The 25458-nt window shown below is 36.6% G+C and overlaps 1 protein-coding gene across 1 annotated transcript in view; it reads left to right on the top strand.

Annotated features, from left to right (window-relative positions):
* The window catches only part of DNAH5 (dynein axonemal heavy chain 5), a gene marked incomplete at both ends in the record, with an annotated part of 134926 nt that extends 109996 nt beyond the window's left edge, over positions 1-24930 (top strand). Inside the window, 14 exons of the mRNA XM_082326340.1 lie at positions 4707-4950; positions 6094-6208; positions 6673-6863; positions 8110-8231; positions 9103-9252; positions 10925-11170; positions 12737-12956; positions 13621-13826; positions 14638-14841; positions 15448-15663; positions 18280-18492; positions 19892-20044; positions 23094-23325; positions 24779-24930. Coding sequence (XP_082182466.1) covers positions 4707-4950; positions 6094-6208; positions 6673-6863; positions 8110-8231; positions 9103-9252; positions 10925-11170; positions 12737-12956; positions 13621-13826; positions 14638-14841; positions 15448-15663; positions 18280-18492; positions 19892-20044; positions 23094-23325; positions 24779-24930 — 2664 coding nt within the window. The remainder of the gene's footprint in view (positions 1-4706; positions 4951-6093; positions 6209-6672; positions 6864-8109; positions 8232-9102; positions 9253-10924; positions 11171-12736; positions 12957-13620; positions 13827-14637; positions 14842-15447; positions 15664-18279; positions 18493-19891; positions 20045-23093; positions 23326-24778) is intronic.
* Between the last annotated feature and the right edge of the window lie 528 nt (positions 24931-25458).

Genomic DNA, 25458 nt, shown 5'->3' with positions numbered 1-25458 from the left:
GTTGAGGTCCTCCTGTCCTCCTCCCCTGCCTCCCCCAATGTAAGATGTTCCTCCTTAATGGCCTCAGTCATCTTGTTAATGTCAAGTAGTTGCATTTCATTCCTGATCAGTCCATGGAGCTCATGAGAGAAATCATACTCGTTCTATGAAGGCTTATATTTTGTCAGACAGCTTCATCGCACCAGCAGCTTCGCTTCAACCAGTGACAGCTTGTCAACCCACTATGTAATGGAATTATCTCTGTCTGAAACATACTGTGATGTGTATATTCACAAAGCCTTATGCCAAACTTCATTTCTGGACCGTGCAATACAGTACATTCCTCAAGATGACAGTCATGTTATCAGCAAATTCCTCCAGTCATTGCAGTTGCTGTATGCCTGCTTGGAGGACACAGAAAAGATAGGAGCTTAATTTTTCTCTGAGGTGCAAAGCAATAAACCTAGAAGTAATGGACCCAAGTTGATACATGGGAAGTTCTTATTAGATATTAGGAAAAAAATAATTACATTGAGAGTGGTCAAAACCAGGAACAGATTACCCAGGGATGTTGTGGAATCTCCATTCTTGGAGGCTTTCAGGACTCAACTGGACATGGCCCTGAGCAACTGACCTGCTTTGAGCAGGGGGTTGGACTAGTTCATTTCTGGATGTCCCTTCCAAACTAAAATTAGTCTACTGTTCTATGGTATCTTGGCCACTAACTGGGAATGTCTAATGGGTGGACATGCTGTGCTCTCTGGACCAGCTTCTCAGAGTGGTGTACTTGCTACTGCTTTGTTTGTGAGTATCTGGGGATAGTTCTTCCAGATAAATGACCAGTGGACAACTTGACAGGCAGGAAGACTTTCATAGAATATACTTGCCACTTTTCAGTTTGTTTGGCCTATGTTTTTGCAGCCTGTGGTTCAAGGTTTCCTGAAGAGTCAATTCGGACATATCTCACTGTCCAAAAACTTTTTTCCTGTGATATCTAATTATGCACCTTTGGGAATTTGGGGATTTCCCTCATAAGTGTCTGGATTCTTGCTACCTTCTTGTAGCCTTTGGTAGGGAGGTGGTGGAATTAATTTAACCATGAGACAGTTTGCCAAATGATTTAAGCAGTATGACTGTTTCCTGATATCAAGTGTTAGAATGTACGTGTGGAACTTCTGCCCCAAAAAAGAAGAGATTATTTATCCAAAGCTAGTGTTCTTCAAGGTTTGTATGTACATTTATGTCCTCCTTGCCATTCTACTGTCTCTAATATGGTTCTACACTTAGAATGAATGAGATTTAGACGTGCAACGAGGAAAAGGAGGGTTTACAGCACATCATTTAAAGATTCTGCAAAGTCTGACTTTCCGTTCCTGTGTTGGCTGGTACACCCATTGGTAGAATCTGTGTGGCATACCTCTCAAAGAATTGATTGATTACTGCTGAGAATACCGGTACTGACTTCTTCTTTCCCACTAGAATGTTAAACAATTTGCAAGGTGTGAGCTAAGCATAAGAAGGTCAAAGGGTAGCTGCTATATCTGTATAAATTTAATTCTACTGTATTTCTTGTAATAATTGGATTTGAGAGACTTGATATATCTGAATGTGGTATAACTTATGCTGTTTTAATGATATGATTGTTTTGATACATTGGCTGTTACAGAATTTCACAAAAAACTTGCTTATTTAGTGTTGTAGAAATAGATGTGTCAGGTTAGTAGTGGAGTTATAATATACAAGAACTATTTATGGCTTTTTGAATTTTCACATTCATATTTCAAGATTTGTGGTGGAAAAAGGCTTAAGTCTTGTAATGATCAGTTGATGCTTCTTGCACTTGTGAATTATTTTGTGACAGAATGATATAAGCTATGTAGCAGCTTTAATATTTGTGGTGGGTTGACCTTGGCTGGATGCCAGGTGCCACCAAGCTGCTCTATCACTCCCTTTCTCAGTAGGATGGGGGGGGGAGAAAATGAGATGGAAAACAACCTCATGGGTGAAGATAAAGGCAGTTTAATAAAAACAAAAGCAAAGGCCACACACGGAAGCAGAAGGAAAACAGAGATTTTATTCTCTACTTCCCATGAGCAGGTGATGTCCAGCTACTTCCTGGGAAGCAGGGCTTCAGTATGTGTAGCAGTTGCTTCAGAAGCAAACGTCATAAATAACAAATGCCCCCCCTTTCCTCCTCCTTCCTCTTCACTTTTATTGCTGAGTGGATGTCATATGGTATGGAATATCCATTTGGTCAGTTTGGGTCAGTTGTCCTGGCTTTGTCCTCTCCCAAGGTGTTGCCCACCCCCAGCCTACTGCTGAAGGGGGGAAATGTTGGAGAGACAGCCTTGATGCTGTGCGAGCACTGCTCAGCAGGAGCCAAAACACTGGTGTGTTATCAACACCTTTCTAGCTACCGATACAAAGCACAGCACTATGAGGGTTGCTATAGGGAAGACTAACTCCATCTCAACCAGACCCAATACCATATTTTATGAATAACAACAAGATTCTTGGGTACAGCCTGTAAAATGACGTCAGCTTGTGAAAGCAATTCCATAAAGCTGGATTTGAAATAGCCTCTTTGGTGCAAGTTCCTTGAATTTATGTATATGGTAACTTGGCTTAGTTTTTTTGCATCCTTGATGTTATGGCTGGAAATTTTTTAAGAAATGCAGAAAACTTTCAACTGTGTACTCTTCCTGATCTGCAAAAAGTATTTAAAAGTTTAACAGATGGATTTTTCACTAAGGTTTTCATCTAAGGTGACTTCACTTGCTTGAGGCTGGTCATTCTGTTTCCAACTTGTTTCTCAGGCTCTTCTTGTGAGGAAAACTTAGCTTTCTCTTTTTTAAATTCATTGCACTCTAAAATATGTTTAACCTTTTAAACTGAACTCAGCAAAACATGATATTTAATTTGGCTCAGAATGATTTCTCAGCATGATAATTATTATATTTAATTGGATGCTAACATTCTTTTAATGCTATACTTTTAAAAATTGTTTCTGCTTCATCAAACTTGCATAATGCTTCTCTTGCTTCCTAATTGCTACCTGCTTTTCTTTAGTTCCATTAGGCATCAGTTGATTAAAATCAAGTTAACTGTAGTTTTCTTGTCTTTTTTCATCAGTTTTTGTCAGAATCTTTTGAATCTATATGCACATCTTCTAAGTTATGTGACATTTACATTATTCTATGACAACAGTCCCAATAAATCTTTTCTACCTGATGATGATGATGAAGTTTCAATATACCTTTTGTACAGTGAGAAGAACAGAACCTCAATCTGATAATGAGATGAAGATGATTTTTTTTTTTTTATTTCCTTTTTAAGATAAAAGGACTTTCTTTACAAGAACTAAATGCTTCAAATAATACTTAGGAATGTTAGCAGAATGTAGGAGTGAGAAGGCCAAAAGTTTAGAACGTGGGAAAACAAGAAAACAATTTCAAAAGTTGTAACAGTGTTGCAAATCTGTATAAATGAAGGCTACTCAAATGGGGGAGTAAAACCTTTCCTTAAGCCTTGCTGAGATCTCAGGTTCATAATGCCTCTAGTGCTATATGAAAGATCATGTGTTTGTTTGTGTTGTCCCTTTTTCTTTGGACTAGTAGCAGCCTGTCTGTGGTTCTGAAGTGGACTTGGCAAAGGTGGAGTGAACACACAGCTTCCAACTTTGGAGAGACATTGTTAAAACTATCCACTAGACATTTGCAAACAGTGAAGCAGTACTTCTGTAGACTTAGCTAATATTTCTGCCAACTGGCTCACTTACTGTTGATTCATAAGATTCATATTATCCTTATCTTATGAAAGACCCTTAACCCTTCCTCTCCCTTTTTCTCTTTTTACTTCATTGTATTGAAACATTTTGTATTGTTTCAATGGAGTATTTTTATCTCTGAGGGGTTAATTTCTAATAAATTTTTAAAGTTTAATTTTAAGAGTCGTATAAGAATGAACTGAAAGGTCTTTTATCTCTGAAGAACATATTTTTCCAGATATTTTAAACTTTTTTTTTTTTTTAATGTAAAGCTATTAATCAACAGGTATTCATCTTTTATATATGACCACTGGAAAACAAAGTAGGTATATAAACCACCCAGCTTGTATTACTAAAAGTAATCAACTAAATACTTTTAGTGAAGCAACTCGATTTGAGTTCTACATGCTTTCTTTTCTTAATCAATGAAGCATTTTAGTGAGAGACTGAAGTTATCCCTGTTTGATGGAGGAGTATTTTTAGATGCACTTCTTGAAGTATTTGATGCTTGATTTGTTGACTAAGGATGCTCATTATTACTGAAACTATGTTTTCAATATCATGATTGGAAAACAGGGCATAAATGAGGATGGCATTAGATGGAGGGAAATAAAATCCTATGTCTGGAAAGGTATTTGCACTTGTCTTTGTCTGAATCAGAAAGAGAAGAAAAACAATTACTCTTCTGAACTTCTAATTCTATTAGGGCATGTTATGAGCATGCTCCATAGTATTTGTTGAAATGATTTGTTAATGCATACTTATGTAGCAGGTTCAGAAACCTGTCAGTAGACCTGCTGTCAGAAACATGACTGGAATTCTTTCCCCAAATTAGTGCAGTTACTCTTGACCTACACTGTTTTAGTAGGATCGGTACTTTTAGAACTAAATACCTAGTTTTATTTTGTCTTTATTTTTGATTACTCATCTGTTTTCCAAATATTACCATGTATTCCAACAGGAATTAGAGAAAGAAAGAACAGATCTTATTGAAGATGTGACTATGAACAAAAGGAGGATTAAAGACCTAGAAGATAACCTTTTATTCCGACTTACAAGCACTAAGGGTTCTCTGGCAGATGATGAGAGTCTAATAATTGTATTGAGTAACACTAAGAAGACTGCTGAAGAGGTAACACAGAAACTGCAAACTTCTGCTGAAACTGAAGTACAGATCAACTTGGCCCGTGAAGAGTACAGACCTGGTGAGTGAAGGTAGTGATGAAAGACAAGTGACTGGAGTGTATGGTTAAAACTGCAATACTTAAAACTGCAATACTTAGAGTGAGAGAAACGGTAGGATGAGATCAGGAAGACCGTAATGGGTGGGAAGGATCTGTGTTTTCCTGTAAGTAAAATGGATCTAGGAAATGTCATATTGAGCTATGGTGGAAAAAACAGTCAATGTTATGCTTCATGTGGAATTTATAAAATGGAATGATCTATTCTCTTCCTAGACTTCCCATTGGTCTATATACAAGTGTACCTGTCCATCTAGTTTACTGGGTAAGAAATGTGGGAGGGCTTGGTCTTTCTTAGCTGTTAACGTGTTGATGCTTTTTATGGACTGTCAGTGAGACTAGTCATTAGGGTATTTAGGTAACTGTATGTTTGAGTTCAACATGTTGACATTCTTTTAGGGGGCCGGTATAATCGTAAATGCTTTTTGTATCTGTTGGGATGAATGCTTTGTTTATCCTGTTATAGATCCGTAAGTTATTGTAGTCAGCGCTTTTAATCAGTCTTTTGGCTTTTAACTGACAGGTGAAAACGTGAAAAAAGTGAAAACCAAAAAGCTCTCTACAATTAAGTGTTATACCTGCATTTTAGGAAATGTGTAAAATGGTACAGTTAGTGTACCAGAAATCATTGCAGGTTTTGTAAACCCTTTGTATTTAAAACTAAATGCTGAAAATAAGTTAAATCAGTGCTGGGTAAGTTAAATAAATATAGTTCATTTGGCTTTTATATGACTCCTGTAAAGTCTGTGAAGAGAAATTTATTTGGATACTTAAACAGTACTTCAAACCGTCTTTTTTCTTATATGTTCTACTGATGATCTGAATATTGCAGTATACTATCCAGATGCTCTCCAAATGTGCTCATATTTGCAAAGTGGGCTTTACATAGTATGCATTAATTACAGAAAAGATATTTTTTTTTTTTTTTTTCTGATGTATAAATGAGGATTAAATTAAAATTTTAATTATTTTTCTGGCCGGTAAAGAATGCAGCAACTCAAGGATCTTCAGTTAGCATTAGTGTTAAACTCACTGTACTTGTTGTAGAGAGTTAGTTTTCTGCTCTGCATTTCTACTTTGAACACAATCTTGTTTCCTGTCCTTCAGTTGCAACTCGAGGTAGCATCTTATACTTCCTTATTACTGAGATGAGCATAGTCAATGTGATGTATCAGACTTCGCTTCGGCAGTTTTTGGGGCTTTTTGACCGCTCCCTGGCCAGGTAATTTAGCTAACAATAAGATTAATTTGTATTTACCTAGTCCTGGAGGTGGTTGTAGTACAGTAAAGATTTGTTGTAAACTAATGGAGGAAAGAAGAGTGTTGCTTATTACAATCTTGACAAGAATTGTTAGTTTAAATACCCATAAGCTTTTGTCTGTTATTTACCAAGGCAAAGAACCTTTCAAATGTACCTGCAGTCCTTAAAAATTAGGCATTAGGTAATGAAAAACTTTTATACTGTGTTGATTTTCAGCTGTGCAGAAAGGCCTGATTACAAAGGAATTTTTTTTGTTGCTCCTTCAGTCTGACTGTTGTTGCTAGCTTGCTGATATTCTGTGTTTGTGATTTATTATTTTTTCATGTTTTGAAAGTTCTGAGCTATGGCTTTTTGTCTTTACATAGTATTCCCTTTAATAAAACCTATGGAAATTGACATTCAACTGCAGACCCTTCTTCCAACAGGTCTACCAAGAGCCCTATAACTGGCAAGAGGATTACTAATATTATTGAACATATGACATATGAAGTGTTCAAATATGCGGCCCGAGGACTCTATGAGGAGCACAAATTTCTTTTCACATTATTACTTACATTGAAGATTGATATACAAAGAAACAGAGTGAAGCATGAAGAATTTCTGACACTTATTAAAGGTTGGAACTATGGAACAATTTTAAGTAGAGCACATATATTATTGTAGAAAATTTGTGAGCTGTAACTATACCTCCTAGCCAACCTGCTGCTTCTTTTTGCACATGAGAAGCCAGTCTGTTGAAAGAATACAAGCTTATCATTCTGTTCTGGTGACAGACAACATTGTATGGTAGTTCTAATTTATAGCAGCATACTGAATATTGATAAATACAGTTTTGACAATCTTGAGAAGTTAAAAAGGAAATTGTTAAGTATCCTTTCAGTTGACATTTATGTCTACTGCTCAAATACCACCAGATACGTGTTTGACTTAGAAAAATTATTTTTATACTAAACATCTTTTAGTTTATTTGGTAACTGCAGGAGGATGAGCAAGTAAATAGGAAGAGACAGTGATGCTAACAGTTTAAAAGTATATCAGACTGTTAGCTGAATATTACAAGTTTATGGCTTTAGTCTTAACTGCATGCAACCACTGTGTATCTTCACTTGAAAGCTTGGAGTAATTTTGTATTACCTATTCAAGATCCTTAATATTCCAGGCAACATTTATTTATGGATTATAACTGTTAATCTTTCCATATTGAATCTTCAGAATATCTTTTCCCAACATGCATTTATTTCCAGGCACATTGCGCAAAGTAGTAGTAAATCCTCAAAGGAGAAAGCAGTTAACAGAGATTAAGTTTAAGGTACATCATAAAAAAAAAAAAACAAAAACAAAAACAACTAACCAAACTACAGACTCTGTTTCACCAAAGATGGCATGACTTTATAAGGTAGAAAACCCCTGTAACCTCGTGATTAAAAATCTGGATTCTTGTAGCTTGTGTGTTGCTTTTATTTTGTATTTGCTTTGTTTTAGCTTTGGTTTAATTCCAAGGAAGGCAAATGTACATATTGGCAAAGTTATTACGTGATCTACAACAACAAAAAATTGAAGAAAAAAAAGGATTTAAAAAAGTGTTACCAATTTTAAAAAATTATCCCTTAAAGAAGGATGGAAAAATAAGATTTGAAAATAAATTTTGAATGTTATCTAACTCAGAAATTTCTTTATGACCGTCCTTAGTTATTAAGTAGTCTTTCTCCAGACTGGGAAGACTTAATCATGTGAAATAGTCTTTCAGTATATAGTTTACATTTTTCAAATAGGTCTCTTTTTTTTTTTTTTTTTTTTTTTTTCTTTTCCCTTTTGGATGTCTCCAACAGTTCTAATTATAATTAATTCCTAATTTCTTGCAGGTGGTGCTTCCCTAGACCTTAAGGCTTGTCCTCCTAAGCCTGCTAAATGGATTCTGGATATGACTTGGCTGAACTTGGTGGAGCTCAGTAAGCTTAAACAATTTTCAGATATTCTTGATCAAGTAAGTAAGAGTTTTTTTAAAAGGAATCTCTTGTTTGACAGTGATCGACTGCTAGTAATCACGGCATGTGATGGGAAACTGGCTTATTTTATAGAACAGAAGGAAACTGACAGCAGATAGCCACAGTTGTGGCCCCAACTGCTTAGCAACCTGTATTGATAAAAAGACTTAAAAAACCACAGGAAAATAAGAAGAAAATAGAACATTTCACATCCTATATAACTTTAATACTTTCAGATTGCGATACAACTTGCTATTATCCAATTCACATAATGCAACTTGAATCTTCTTCCAGTTGTTAGACTTTCTTGCATCCCTGTTGTGCTTTCTTACACTATGTTTTATGATGCTTGTTCCAATATTTCTCTGGGTACATGGAGTAAGAGTTAGGGAAAAAGTGTTCAGTAAATTCAACACTTGTATCAATAGTCTTAATGGACACTAAGTGTATGGTAGCTAATGGAGTAAGTAAATAACATTTGGTATATGCAAAGAGTATCTTCTGTACAGTCATGTGGGAAGCAGAGATGTACCTGGTGCTCTCAAAGATATGTCTGAGCCTAGTTATCTGTGTTCTGACCTTGCTATGCCATTATGTCATTAATGGAAAATACTGAGTAGTAGCTCATTTTTTCAAAATATGAATACTTAAGGGCATTGTTGCATTTTACAATTTTGTACTTAAAATCTGAAAGCTTATCCTCTCTTTTTTTTATATAGCCTTACTAAATCTGTGTACTAACATTGCTAAACAAATGCCTGTGTGTGGATTACGTGTCTCTGACCCTCATAAAAAGTTTGTGACCTAGTGGCAGCTGAAATGTGACTTATCTGTTTAGTGAGGTTTACTCCTTTGATGGTATAACTGCAGATTTCCAGAGCAGAGAAACAGTGGAAAATCTGGTTTGATAGTGAGAATCCTGAAGAAGAACTGGTTCCTAGTGGCTATGGTCAATCCCTGGACTGCTTCAGACATCTTCTTCTTATCAGATCTTGGTGTCCTGACAGGACCATAGCTCAGGTACATTTATATAGCCAACATAGTCTATTTAGGTGTCATTAGAATAATAGTTACAGGGTTGCAGTTCAGTACTTCTTTATTTCATGCTAAACTCCTTTTTGGAATGGACCTTTACATTGCATTTTCTGAAATTCTTTTCAGACAATTTATGCATTTGTTACAAGGGCAGTTTTAGCAAAATTATTCCAATATATTGAATGAATATTAGCTAATGATTTTACTATGAAGATAGGAGTTAATCTGGAAACATATGTATTTATCCAGTTCTGCTTCATCAGTTCAGAAGGTATTTTTGACTGTCCTTGCTGATATTACTCACTGGAATTGTACAAATGTCCTTATGCTAGGCCTTTATAAACTCAGTTGGCTGAGAGAAAACAAAACATGAGAACAATTTAGTTGAGGAACCATTTCTTGCATGGAAGAATTAGACTCACCTTAGAAAAATATATATTAAGGTCTGTTCAAAATTTTTAATTTATTGCCATCTATTTAGAAAGCAGAGAAATATAAAATTAAAGTTTATTAAATGGTTAGACCTATTTTTAAGAAAAATCAACTTCTAGGATCCTGTTTTTGATCTTTATGTACTTCTCCAGTGCAAAAGAATAAAAATTATGCAATTGCTGACAATTTCAAAGCAATGATTGGCAATTTACTGAAGTCAGAATGCATCACTAAAAGTGTGGTATTAATTTTGTGGGTGCAAACCTTTAGACATTGTGACTGGGTTCAGAGAAAGTCTCAGTAGTTATGGGTGTAACTGCAGTCAATAGAAAGTTAAATGGTATTGTAAAATGAATCTCTCAGATGTGTGCTATGTGTCTGAAACTGATCACGCAAAATTAGTTTCTAACTTCTGTTAACAGGGAGCAAGATACACTTTCATATTACGATGGTTTTATGAAAACTGATAGTTTATCAAATGGTAAATGCCAAATAACTTTTGTCTCTGAGAAGTAACCCAGAGGTATTAAGGGGAAGATTGGTCTAAGACAAAATCAATGTAGTTGGAAAGAATACAAGAAAGATCATCTCAGACTGTTTGAGAGTCTTTTCTGTTTCTTAGTAAAAAGGAACAATAATCTACCAAATTTTGAAATAAATAAATAAGAAATAACAGAGATGGTCTTCACCTGTTCTTCTGGATCTTCTACTTAGTGACAGTTATTTTCATCATTACTACCATTAATTTATTGTTTGTTTAAGCGTGAAGATGGGAAAGACTTAACACCTTTGAAGCATATCTTTTATCCTTTCCTCCTTTTTTCTCTAGTATTGGGAAAGGAAAGCTAGATTTTAAGGTTAGGAGTTATGATATCTAATGCAGATACCATCTTTACATCATTAAAACCTTTCTAAAGGTTTAGTAAGGTTGTTATTTTTATGATACTGTAATTATAGGTATTATATATAACAATACATGCAGATATATCTAACAGAATAATTATTTTTTAAGTTTTAATTAGTATTATAAGACTGTAAGAAATAACACCTTCAAAGACGGTATGATATGTTAACATGTAAAAATAAATTTGTTGCATATTTGTATTTCTGATATAAATTTATAGCAGCCTTTGCTATTCAGTTTACTTATTGGTTGTATTTACACTGGGAAGAAAACAGTATTAAATGATTACATCACAGGTTAAATTTACCCTTTTTAATATAGGCAAGAAAATACATCATTGACACTATGGGGGAGAAATACGCAGAGGGAGTCATCTTGGACTTGGAGAAGACATGGGAAGAGTCAGATCCACGTACTCCTCTCATATGCTTTCTTTCCATGGGCTCTGATCCTACTGACTCAATTATTGCTTTGGGAAAAAGACTGAAGATAGAGACACGTTATGTTTCCATGGGCCAGGGGCAAGAAATCCATGCTCGTAAGCTTCTACAGCAGACAATGGCTCATGTAAGAGACAAAAATCTGAATGTTTTTGTATGTGTATTAAACACTTAGAAATGAAAATCCTGAAATGAAGTTGTTTGGTAGGTAGGTAGTGCTGATGCAAGAACCTATATTTATTTGTATAAATAAGTGTCCTAAGCAATAGAACTGTCTTTTCACAGTCATTTAATTGGCCATAACAAACTTTTTGATGCTGTGCAGTCATCAGTGTTTTTCATATAAAATGAAGTTTTTGTTGTAGGTTGTTGACTGATGAACACAGCTGAATTGATTGTTTGGAATGCATGATTATTAAATATTCTTCAGCAAGCATTTCACAACAATTTTTCAGTTTTGTATTTTTAGTAATACAAATATATTTTGTTAAATGAAGAAGATTCATTCCAAATATACTACTGATAGTTACATAGCCTTGAGAAAAACAAGGCTGTATAGCAAAATATTTTGTATTGCTGTAGTCTGGATTTTGAATTGGGATGGACAGTCTGATAGCACAGGCATTTTACAAGTGAAACATGGAAGAATTAAAGAATAAAATTTCCTGTATGAAAAAGAGAAGCTGAGATGTTCCAATTTAGCATGCTTTGCCCATCAGGTAGTACTCCTATGCCTGCTGATGTGAACAGATTAAACTTCTTGGGCTCCTGTGTTATGAGCTTCTTTCATGTCTGTATAACCAGTTTTCCTCTGACTTTTGCCTCAGATTCTCATTTGACAACTTCACATTAAGAGCTAATTAGCAGATCAGATGAGAAGAAACTCATTCAAAAGACAGGGAAGAAGAGCTCCTTTTCGTTTAGTTAAGAGAAATGCAGTTACTTTCCCTCACTGTCTCACATACCCTCTTAATGAAGAGGTATGTGAGATGTCTATATGAAGTATGGTGATTCATACGAGAAAGTTTGATATCTATTGATTGATAGCAATAGATTAATTAAGTATGTATATTTGTTTTTTTTCCAAGCCTGTGACCTTTGGGAGGAACAAGGTTTAGCAGCTTGCTCTATGGACCTACTTCTGAGCTCCCTTATTTAGGTTCAATGAAATCATGGGTTCACCTAGAAAGTCAAGATTTATCAGTGTTTATCATCACCACAGTCACGTCCAGATATGTTTTAAATGTACTGAAATGGAAAAAGTAGGGATTACCTGAGACCAGATTGGACAAGTAAGGACCACTTGTTTAGATGATAAAACCAAACAAGCTAACAATGCCTCCGGAAGGAACAGCCCACAGCTTAGCTCACATGAGCTTTCTCTTGGAGAAAAAATACTTTGTTAATTGCACGTGTACCATTACTATGGATACTGGTCTCTGTTTGTACATGAAATGTACCTGAAAACAAATGATTTAGGCCTTGGTTTTGAATTGGTGAGCCAGTGGTGCAAAATTGACTGTGGAAGATTTCTTCCTTTAACAGCTCTCATAAGCACTTAAACATGCTATGTTTTGCTATAGCTTAGATGCGTTGGGTTTGTTCCTAACCTACAGCATAAACAAAGAGTGATTTTAGTGATTTAAGTTTGTAAACAGTGTTGATAACTTTATATTCTGTTGTTTTAAACTAGGGAGGTTGGGCACTTCTGCAAAACTGCCACCTTGGACTTGACTTTTTGGATGAGTTGATGGACACTGTAATAGAGACAGAGATTGTCCATGAAAGCTTTCGACTGTGGATGACAACTGAAATTCACAAACAGTTCCCCATCACCCTTCTTCAAATGTCTATTAAGTTTACCAACGAACCACCACAAGGGCTCAGAGCTGGACTAAAGAGAACATATAGTGGTGAGTGCTAGAGTGGTAATGATTTAAAGTTAAATTTTGCTAATTTTTGGACTCTGGTGTTATCGTGTGGTCACATTCTAGCCACTGATAGTAGGTGTAAGTTAGTATGAGGAACTAATTACAACAATGCTGGGACACATCTTGATCCTTGGTTTGAGCTAGAAGTTGTGAAAAGTAAAAGGAACAGAAGATTGGCTGAAGTTCTGTTGCCAGAACTAATTGGATAGAAAAAACAGGAAATGCTTTTTCTTTCTCAAATGTTGGCTTCTAATATGTCGGTTCAAAGTGTTTAAATTTTTAATTTTCTTGTGTCTTTTGGCAGAAAAGCAGCATGTTCATCTTTGTTGGCTATTAAGTGCTCTTTACATTGCATAAAATAAAGGTCTGTAGTCAAAGAGTCTGTACAGAAAGCAACTTAATGTGAATTCAGCTATTAGTAAATTGTGGGGGTTTTCTTCTGAAGTTTACTCTTTTGATTTGAGCGACTTAATAACATGCTATAAACTATCTTCAGCACAGAACACTTTGTGGGACAATAATTTACTCTTGGGAGAGGTGGAGAGCCAACTGAATATCTCTAGGAGTAATGTTTTAGTACTGATTTGAAGTGGTTTTGAAAAATACTGTTATTGTGTTTCTCATAAAGCCCACTTACAATCAACAGGTGTCAGCCAGGATTTACTAGATGTCAGTGACATGGTACAATGGAAACCAATGTTGTACGCTGTAGCTTTTCTACACTCCACTGTTCAAGAAAGACGCAAGTTTGGATCTCTGGGTTGGAATGTACCCTATGAGTTTAATCAAGCTGATTTCAATGCTACTGTGCAGTTCATTCAAAACCACTTGGATGGCATGGATGCCAAGAGGGTAATTAATGTTTTTGTGGGGAAGGTGGATCAGGGTGATGGATCTTTCTAGTAGTGGAATGTGTATACGTGGTTTCCAATAACTGAAACAAAACATGATTTTCAATTACTCTTTTGTTTCTTTCCACAAATGTTCAATGTTTCAAGTGTACATGTCTGTAGAGCAGCAGGCTTAAATTAGACTTTTAATCCTGTGCATGTTAAATTTCTATATTAACCTGTATGTTAAAAAAAAATGTCTCTCAGCCATCTCCCCCGAAAACTTCAGAAATATAAACTGTAGAGGTATAGACCTTCTTTCAATGCTAATTAAACCAGTTAGTTAAAAACGGACCACTGTATTTTAAATATTCTTTTGTTTAAATCAATTTTCAGTAAAAATAATAAGATTTGGCTCCTCCAACCTATCCTGGCAGCGTAAAGAAATGGAAAGTTGCTTTAAATGGCTATGTAAGAATTCCTCTTGCATTCCTCACTTTCATATGACCAGTTATCATATAGAGGTCTGTGGCAGATCACTTTGAGATTGGCATTTTAAGTGAAGTTGAAAGCACGATTGGAATGTAGCTGTATCCCTCTTGCCCAAATGCCGGAATAGCTTCTTGAATTAGTTGTCAATGAATTCTATTTTGAGAAATCCTTGAAGGTGTTCTGTGAATACAGGATTACAGGAAAGAAGAGTAGTAAGAAAATAACTTTCTTCCAAAAGGGACAGAGATGCAGGACTTGGTATATCAGCTGTTCTTACTAAGGGAGATGTAAATAGGTGAGAAGAGGATTAGCTAAAGTCAGTGCTTTCTGCTTGGTTTTAGGGGGTCTCCTGGAGTACTGTTTGTTACATGATAGGTGAGATCCAGTATGGTGGCCGTGTGACAGATGACTATGACAAAAGACTCATGAACACCTTTGTAAAGGTTTGGTTCAGTGAAAATACATTCAGTCAGGATTTCAGCTTCTACAAAGGATACAGCATACCCAAATGTACTATGGTGGAGCAATACCTTCAGTACATACAGGTTGGTAAATAAAACTTTTCAACACAAAAAAACCCAATTCGCTTGTTTCTCACAAATTCTTCAGTCCCTGTATTTTATCTTTTCTTCTGAGTACCTGTATTTTGTCTTTTATTCACAGAGTCTTTATTGTTTTCTAACAGTCTGCATATCTATAAGTGACAACTAATTGTTGTCATCAATGTTATCATCACTGTCGTGCCAGTAACCTTTCCTTTTTCATGTGATTTGCTTGAGGGTCATACCTGAAGGCATACAGTTATTAAAAAGGGCATAGAATGGAGTCCAGACATGGGGTACAACTTCACAGAAATAAAACGTGTAGATATATGAAAGTACAAGCTGACTCTTAAAATAGTGTATAGAGGCTAAAACTTAATTTGTTGTTAACCTTGGTGTGATTTGGGCTGTGACATGACAAACAGATCACAGCAAGTTATTTGCCATATGACCGTTTGATCTAGCCTCTTACTTTACAATCTAAGGGAGCTTGTTTTTGTATTTGTTATTTGGTTTTGTTGTTTTGTGTTGGTTTGTTGTTGTTGTTGTTTTAATAATTAGCTTATAAACCCATCTCCAGTTGTGCTCTTTTTATATTTTACTGTGTAGAGTCTTCCTGCTTATGACACACCGGAGGTGTTTGGTTTGCACCCCAATGCGGATATCACTTACCAAAGTAAACTTTCAAAAGATATATTGGACATCATCCTCAGTATTCAGCCTAAAGATAGCTCTGGTGGAGGAGGTGAAACCCGAGAGGCAGTTGTAGCCAGACTGGCTGATGATATGCTGGAAAAGCTTCCTGCTGATTATGTACCATTTGAAGTGAGTTAATGAAATTCTGACAAAAACATTTGCTTCATCTTGCTTTGTGTGGATTAAAAAAAAAAAAAAAAAAGTAATGATATTAATTTTTCTAAAAGCATGTCTGAATTCATTCATGCGGGCAATACTTCAAAACGTATTTTAAAGTAGTCCGACCAGACTCTTAACATTTATAATGAAGTCACTAAATGCGCACTGAAGTGCTTTTGTAAGAGCTTTTTCAAAATATTAAACCACTTAATGCTTAAGTTGTCATCTGCACTATGGGGGAGGTAGGATCATCAGTTTTTAAGCTAAGCTTGTTGACATTGTAGAGAACTGAGGTGGTATTGCAAGTGTATTCATGTTTCTGAAAGTATTACAGCTTTAACATATGTATTACTTTGGGATTCAGCTTACATCCTGAAGATATTTTTAAGTTGCTTTGTTCTTCAGTGAAGTGAATGCTGAAAAGCTTGTCAAGTGATAGCTTTCATTGATTGAAGCCTAGTGTTAGTATCTCAGGATCCATATTAACACATAATAGCCCATGTAATTATATTTGTAATGGACACCTGCTGCCCTACAGCCATTTCTTTTCTGAAATAGCAGCTTTCCTTCTGTTTATGTGGAAGATGGAATGTCTCTCAAGGCTGGAGGGTTTTCTTGCAGTTAGAAAACGTTTACTCATGACTAGATACGTGGACACTCCAGGTGACTGTATTCTATGTCCCCATCCCGGAGACTACAGTTTAATTGAGTGTTTGGACAATTTGTGTTGTTTCTGTGTCTTTCCATAGTTCTTAGTTGTCCTTCAGAGCCCCAGAATTTTAGGATGCTGACATTATAGTTTTTCCCAGGTGAGGCCGGTTATGAACTTCAAATAAATGAGAGGAAAATGCTTGTAAAATAGTTAAGGTTCCTATATTTCCTCTATCAGGGATGCTGAACTTCCGTGTTTCATTATCTTGGAGAAAGCTTAAAAGCAAGTAAGATTGGTTATGTCAGTAATAAAGCATTTACAACACTTCTATTATGAAATGGATGTGAATCACCCCAGTGAGTCATCAGAAAAAAGTTCACACCTATGTTTGTGCTTTAACAGACTCCCAACGTAGCCACCTGCTCATTTAGGCAGTAAGATGTTTTATTAATTAAATAATTTGCCTGCCATCTCCTTCTTGAGGAGAGTGAAATCTCTTATCCTTAGTCTTCTGCCATTTTACTTGCTCTTTAATGGAAGTTAGCATGAGGACCTGATAGAAGGCTAGGTGGCTTATGAATGCCAAAATTCTCCTGTCAGGATGCTGAGCTATGAGAAGGAGCAAGGAGACTTGTACAACGCCCTCTTTTCTGTTTTTACACAGTAATAAGTTTCCCTTATGTGGGGTATGCTTATCAGTGTAGACTCTCTTCAGGTACCCGTGTCTTAGATCTGTTGTTTTATGTTTTCTGTAGCCCATTTTGTATTATGTAATCTTCCCCTCAAATGACATAATTATGATAATGTATTTTATCTGAACAGATGTAATGTATCTGAATTTGGAATACTGATTATCTAGCAGTATTCCAAAAGTTTGCATTTGCTGAAGTTTCTAACCTACTGTCTTTCTAGAAGCCTGAGCTTTATGACTTTCCAAAAGGCTGAACCAGATGTCTGAGATCTGCAAAGGACTGCAATTTGTTTAGTTTCTCAGAAGGGTACTACTTTAGTGATGGGCTAAATCGCCTAGTAGTTGCTAGTCCAACTCTCTTCAAATTCTACTCGACATCCCCAGAAATAGATATGTGACTTAATAAAGACATCTATTATATGGTGTCATTGTATAGGTACAGTTAGCCCTGTTAAGTTTACAAGAGCTCTTTTTGGGTAGATCAGCTCTGATGAGAAGTGACAAATTGGGATTTAGGTTGAATTAATAAAAATGAATGTGGAGCACTAAACTTTTTCACATGGTGAAAACTATTTAAATTCCTTTTTGTGTAGCAAAATACTGATAAACTTAGGAAAGTTATGCATATTACTAAGAACAGGGCTGTTACCCTGTATAGGGTTCAATACATGGTATATATAATTTTTTCACCTATCTCCCAATAGGCCCATATTGACTACAAAATTTCTAGTTATGTCCATACAGTTATTGTTAATTTGTTAATTTCCCTCTTGTGATTAAAAATATATTATCAAGTTTTATTAGAATACAAGACTGTCTGGCATTGTGATAGTTCCCAGGCATTGCTGATAAATAGTGCTACTATGCTGAGGCAAAGTGGCTGGGGCAATTGCTCTTGATTGGGTTGTGCAAAGTGAGCCTTGGGAACTGTTGGAATTAAAGCTGAAATCCTTGAAATGGGGTATGGCCTACATGCTGTTTAAATGATGTTAGCTCATAGAATGATATACAGACTAAACACTGAATTAGGCTAAAAACATAGCCCATCTCAGCATCGTAGATTTCTCTTGGAACAAAACCTGTATTTCTGTCTTGCAGAGTATTCAAGGAAGATGCCAAACTGACCATTTAACTTCCTAAATAAAAGTATTATGTCTTAAAAATTGTATTGGGGCCTAACCTTGACATAAAGCCACCTTTTGTTTTTATTTCTGTTGAAGAATCTTTGGTTTTCTGCCTACAGGTAAAAGAGAAACTAAAGAATATGGGACCTTTTCAGCCTATGAACATATTTTTGCGACAGGAGATTGAACAAATGCAGAGAGTTATTTCCTTAGTGAGAAGCACTCTGACTGATCTAAAACTTGCCATTGATGGTACAATTGTTATGAGTGAAAATCTGAGGGATGCTTTAGACTGCATGTATGATGGAAGGATTCCTGCTAGCTGGAAAAAAGTAGGTGAACATCACTTGTTTTCTGAGAAAAAAAGAATATTTCTGTAGAACTAGATTAAACTGCTAGACATACAGTAAATACTTTTTTCAAACACAAGTGTTAACCAGAACTCTGCAACTGGTGGAGTAGATTTTGTGCTAAAATAAACACAGTCAAAACAAGCCCTCTTTAATTTATAAAAATAGAAATGAATGTGGGAGATGCAGGTATTTCCTATTTTAACAGCCTGTTGCGTATTGGCAGGAAAAAAAGCTAGAGAGAAGAGAATAATTTAAAATGTGATGGTGGATTTTAAAAAATAGCACCCACACTAGTGGACTACACTGTTGCTATTCTTTGAGATTAAGACTTGTAGTTGCAGAATCATAGAATAGTAAAGGTTGGAAGGGACCACTGGAGATAGTCTAGTTTAACCCCACTTCTGAAAGCAGGGTCAATTAGGGCAGGTTTCTCAGGACTCTCCAGTATCAAGAGTCCACAACCTATCTGGGCAACCTGTTCCAGTGTTTGATCACCCTCACAGTAAAAAACAACCACCCACCAGGCAAACAAAACTCCCTTACATTTACATGGAATTTCCCACATTTCGTCTTGTGCCCATTGCCTCTTCTCCTATCACTGACAAGGATCTGGTTCTATTTTCTTGCATTTTCCATGCATGAAGTATAAGCATTGATAATATCTCCTTTGAGCCTTCTCTTCTCCAGGCTAAAAAGTCACAGCTCTCTCAGTCTCTCCCCATAGAAATTGTTTTCAGGGACAACTAGCGCTGTTTATGGCAACTAATGGAAAGAAAACTGGGCAGTTTTTTTTGGTGGTTTTGTTTTCTTGGGTGTATTGTTTTTGTTTTTCTTGTTTTTTTATTGACAAAGTGTTTTCTTGGTACGAAACCTAGGCCAAAGCAGATGCTTCACAGCACAGGTATGATACAACTATTCCAAGAGAAAAATCGTTGTAAATCTTTACATAGTCCAAGCTCAATTTTCCTTAGCTTTTTTCAGAAAACGCAGAATAGTTTTGGCAGAAATCCTGTTATCTCGATGCATTGACCTTGGCTTTAGAAAGACATGCAGACAATATTTCTTCCTAGGTCACGCAGCTATCTATTTTTGCAAAAAAGTCATAAAATGGACAATTACCACAGGGAGCGTTAAGCATGTCTAAATGGAATGGTAGGCACAAATTTGAACAGAGCAAGGATTTGCTTCAGGTTTCAGTGGGACGCAACATTTATCTATCAGGTTAAAAGTTAAGATGTGAAAAATGAGCTTTAAATATGCTTTGCTAATATGATGTTGTTTACTACCTTGTGAGGAATTACCTTTTCTTGACATGAATATGATGTTTTAAAACTGTTGAATAAAATTAAAAAATGTACGCGCTGTTTACTATTTTTAGGCATCCTGGGCTTCCAGTACACTTGGTTTCTGGTTTACTGAGCTTCTGGAAAGAAACCACCAATTTTACAATTGGATTTTTGAAAGCCGACCAAACTGCTTCTGGATGACAGGGTTTTTTAATCCTCAGGGATTTTTAACTGCAATGAGGCAGGTAAATTGTGTTTAAAGTCTCACTCTGCTTATTCTTTGATGTGCTTTTTAAAAAAAATATATATATATTGTGTGATGAAGGCTGAGTTCTACACATGGCTCCATCATGTCAGCAGGGAAGATAATGTGACTGCATAACTGTCTAACATTTTCTGAGTGAAGTGTGCTTCCTCTGCCCATACTCTGCCAGTACATCAACCACCAGTGTGTTAAAATATATTTCCTACTTTGATCCGAGCCCCATGTACGTAGGGGCTACCTTACAACATTATTAAGGTAGATGGGAGAAGTAATGTCTCATGTTAGCTTTGAGATATCCTTGAGAAGAGGTGTTAAGCCCATGAATTTATTTTGCTTTTTTTCCTCCCTTTTGGTCTGTGTTCAGTACTTACCTGGCTGGAGACTTGCCAGAAGAGCTATTCAGAGTTAGCCTTAAATTACACTTCTCCGATTCAGTAGCTGATTCAGTCTCTCTTCATGAAGTGGGAGAGTTTCCTTTATTAATGCATACTAGGTATGAAGTTTGATGTATTTTTTTAATGTATGTATCTCTGTCGGCTTGGTGATTGTGTTGGTTGCTCAGCATGCTAGTTGCATTTGGCAAGTGAGCTACTTTTTACTTTAAAAGGAGGCAAGAAATACTTATGTTGGTCAGGATAAAGGGACACATTGGAGACAATAATTGTCTGGAACCTGTAAAATTGGGAAAGAATACTCAGGTGGGAATCCAGTGGGACCTCAGACAAAAGCTAACTTGTGGAGGAGAGAATGAAGATTTGCAGAGAAAGAAAATCTCCGCTCTTGCTCCAAGGTCTGGGCAGTGTAACATTTGGCTGTCAAACTGAAGTTCTAATTGGTGACCTACTTCTACTAAAATTCATAGAATCATAGAATGGTTTGGGTTGGAAGGGACCTTAAAGATCATCTAGTTCCAACCCCCCTGCCATGGGCAGAGACACCTTTCACTAGACCAGGTTGCTCAAAGCCCCATCCAGCCTGGCCTTGAACATTTCCAGGGACGGGGCATCCACAACTTCTCTGGGCAACCTGTTCCGGTGCCTCACCACCCTCATAGTAAAGAATGTCTTGCATCTAATCTAAATCTACCCTCTTTCAGTTTGTAGCCATTACACCTTGTCCTATCACATGCTCCCTTGTAAAAAGTCCCTTTCCAGCTTTATTGTAGGCCTCCTTCAGGTACTGGAAGGCTGCTATAAGGTCTCCCCAGAGCCTTCTCTTCTCCAGGCTGAGCAACCCCAACTCTCTCAGCCTGTCCTCAGAGGAGAGGTGCTCCAGCCCTCTGATCATCTTTGTGGCCCTCCTCTGGAGTTCCTCCAACAGGTCCATGTCCTTCTTATGTTGGGGGCCCCAGAGCTGAATGCAGTACTCCAGGTGGGGTCTTACAAGAGCGGAGTATGAGGGGCAGAATCACCTCCCTTGACCTGCTGGTCACACTTCTTTTGATGCAGCCCAGGATATGGATGGCTTTCTGGGCTGCAAGCACACATTGCTGGGTCATGTTGAGCTTCTCATCAGCCAACACCCTCAAGTCCTTCTCCTCAGGGCTGCTTTCAATCCATTCTCTGCCCAGCCTGTATTTGTGCTTGGGATTGCCCTGACCCATGTGCAGGACATTGCCCTTGGCCTTGTTGAACTTGATGAGGTTTGCAGGGGCCCACCTCTCCAGCCTGTCAAGGTCCCTTTGGATGGCATCCCTTCCCTCCAGCATGTTGACCGCACCACACAGCTTGGTGTTGTCGGCAAACTTGCTGAGGGTGCGCTCAATCCCACTGCCTGTGTCACCGACAAAGATGTTAAACAGCACCAGTCCCAATACCGACCCCTGAGGAACGGCACTTGTCACTGATCTCCACTTGGACATCGAGCCGTTGACTGCAACTCTTTGAGTGTGACCATCCAGCCAATTCCTTATCCACCAAGTGGTCCATCCATCAAATCCATGTCTCTCCAATTTAGAGACAAGGATGTTATGCAGGACAGTGCAGGCATATAGCCTTGGAATTCTATAACAAGATATTTCTTTTCAGTAAACAGTCCTAAACTGGAATTTTCTTTTGAACCCAAGCTTGTGGAAAGGGTTTAGTAGCAGGATTCCGGTTGGAATCTACAGAACTTTTCTGGTTCCCTAAAAAGAGAATGTGGATACATAACAACTTAATGTCCCAAGTAAAAACCAAAGTGACTTTCTGGACTTTGCTATATGGAGAAACAGATGGAAATTAGAGAGGTGAAGAGCCAGAATGATCACTGATCTATAAGCCTTCTGCTGTTTTAAAACAGCTAATTAACTGCAGTATGGGACAAACATTAATTCCAATTTATTCAAACAAAGATCTTGGAAAACATTTACAAGACCAGGATAAAACTTATGTCTGGCATAACTTACTAGCATGGGATAATAAGGAATTGGGCAAGATAAAGGAGTGTTGTCCAGTGCACTAACTAACTGACTAAATTTGAAGCATATGTTGAATCTTAAGCATGTCTATCTCTAAGTGTCGTCTGGGAGTTTTGCAGTCTCTTTATATAGCTTTAGAGGTGAGTGAGCTCTTACTCATTAACAATACAGTTCATTAAAAGTATAGGTACAGGAAAAGGAAGGTAACCCCAGAAAATATGCAGCAAATTATGCATTTTGCTTTTGTCATCGGAACTATTTTACTTAGCATATGCAGTTAATGTTTTCTCATCTCATGAAAGCTGTGAAATATTCATAATTGCAAGAGCCAGTTACCATTGGCATTCAGTGGTTGTGTTACTTGGTATGGTCTTAAGATATTGTATATAAAAGAAAAATTGGAAATCAAATATAGTGAATAAAGTAATGAAAGCTTTCTTGTAGTACCGTGCCATCACTAGCTTAGAGAGAAGTCAAACTGCTGTAAACGTAGATATCATAAAAAGTTAATTTTTTCTATTGAAGAGGATATTTTGTGTCTATACAAATATGTTTCTAATAAATGCTTGGAAAAAATGGTTCTGTGTACATGTAAAAGTGTAACCTCCATACTTTTTTCTATTTTGGGCAGGAAATAACAAGGGCTAACAAAGGATGGGCTCTTGACAGTGTAGTGCTGTGCAATGAGGTCACTAAATGGATGAAGGATGATATCACAAGCCCTCCTTCGGAAGGTGTCTATGTGTATGGGCTGTATTTGGAAGGAGCTGGTTGGGACAGAAGAAACATGAGACTGACCGAATCTAAGCCCAAGGTCCTCTTCGAGATGATGCCGGTTATAAGGATATATGCAGAGAATAACAGTAAGTACCTGTATTGTAAAGGATGTTATTTTGATAGAATTCAATGTAAATTTTTATTTGACTGCATGGAAGTCTTTTGGGCTTTAGGGATTTCATGGGGCTGTCACTATTCATTGCAGACATACTGAAACTTTTTCAATGGGGAGACTTCCCAGTCTTCCATATAAAATGAGCTTTCAGCCTTCCTTGATAATTGATAATAGGCACTTTTTTTTGCTAATATTTAGATAGGTCTCTACCTTCTGGTCTTAATGGCATTAATAACTTTTTAAATCCATTACAGATGAGCTGTTCTCTGCCTCCTCTGACAAACATGCTTGCATTCAGTCTTCTGTTGACAATATTTGTCCTAGATTGAGAAGATCGACATTTATATACATAAATTCTGTAACCTCTCTAACCTAAACCCAAATAACTTCTTTCCCACATCCCCAAAACCAATGTAATTTATACATATATAAAACTTACATAAGTATGTATATACAACATATATATAAAAAACCCCATGTATCTCTCATATAAGGTATTTATAGATAACATGTTATGTAATATATATATTTGTAAAAATGCATTTATTTTTTTTTTACTGGACAAGGCTGTGTTTGAGCTAACAGAAGCATGCAAGAGGTGGAGTGAGGTGGTGGAAGATATTTTCTCTTTGAGGCAGAAAAGGGCTGTAAAAATGGAAAGGAAATTTAGGGGGCTGAAGGACAGTGCTGTTTTGTGAAAATGTATAATTTTGGTTAAGGTGTGTTTTTTTTTTTTTGCATATAAAATAGGGAATGCTGTTGAACAGGGATGTAAAATAGGATAGGACTATCCACTGTTGAATGTAAAACTGGAAATTTCTGTTGAAAAGCATTCCACTTCCAAAAGCAAAGCCTGCTTACATGCTATTTTGCCAGGATTTTGTGTAGGTGATCTTTTATAAGACGCACGATCACTGTGAAGGCAGCCAAGATGCTAAATAATGAACACGGAAGTATTAAGCGCGACTAGACTACTGTTCTAATTCTGCAGTGAAGAAGCTGACAATTTGTACTCTGAAATACTAAATGTATTTCAAAATAGGTTGTTCAAAACAGGGCTTTTTTTTTTTATTTTGACACATAAATAATATATTGATAAGAAGTGATGCTCAGTAGGCAGATTGAACTAATAATAATGCTAATCATGCTAGAGTGTCCATTTACGTTTCTTGCTACATCCAGGTCCTAGGTGCTGATGTTAAATCTTAAACCTACAGGAATTTCAAGCCATATGTGGCCTTCAGCTGGCAATAACATAGTAGTGAACATTGTGAAAATCAAGTAAGAGTTTTCTTTGGTGGTGATGGAGAGCTGTGTGCTATTAAACTTCGATTCAATTTTACATTTGCCCTATGTCCAGTCCTTTAGGGCCCTGTTTTTTCAACCTAGGTTCATCGTTTTTTATGTCTTTTCTGTCTTCTCAGCTTCAAAAGATCCACGTCTGTATTCATGTCCAGTCTACAAAAAGACCATTCGGACAGATATGAATTACATTGCTGCTGTGGATCTTAAAACCCTTCAGCCTCCAGAGCACTGGGTACTGCGTGGGGTAGCACTTCTGTGTGATGTCAAGTAATGTTAAAAAAAAAGGTTTCTAAGAGTTCTTTTCTGGTTTTTAAATGTAAACATCAATATCTAGTTAGCTATACAATGGATCACTTCTAAAAATATATTTTCTAAGGCATAGAGTCCATTATGGTATTTTTAGAAAATTATTCTCAATAAACCGTTACAATAGGCTTATAAATGCTAGATCTTAGAGTGATATTAAGTTTGATAAATAGATTGAAGTGTTACTTTTGATGGCTTGACAAATCATGACAAATATTTAGTGTTCCTGTCTCACTACTGTGTGCTTAATTTTACCTTGAATAAAGATTGATTGACTTAAACGTTGTTCCTTTTCAGTGGTAGCTGTGCTTGTATCAGGGCTTACCTTCAAGTAGCTAAATGCAAAGGTTTTTTTTGTGTGTGTGTCTGTATCTATGGAAAGCTAAGCCCAATTGCTTATTCATATTAGTTAATATCCCTCGAGATGATGTTCCAAGATTTATCTCCTAGCTGATAATTTCTAGTTTGCTTGCTGTATAAATAAGGAAGGTGA

This window comes from Platalea leucorodia (assembly GCF_965183815.1).
Source record: "Platalea leucorodia genome assembly, chromosome: 1".
In the NCBI taxonomy this organism is placed as follows: Eukaryota; Metazoa; Chordata; class Aves; order Pelecaniformes; family Threskiornithidae; genus Platalea; species Platalea leucorodia.
Note: the sequence above shows the minus strand (reverse complement) of the source record. Positions and strands in the feature narration are given on the sequence as shown.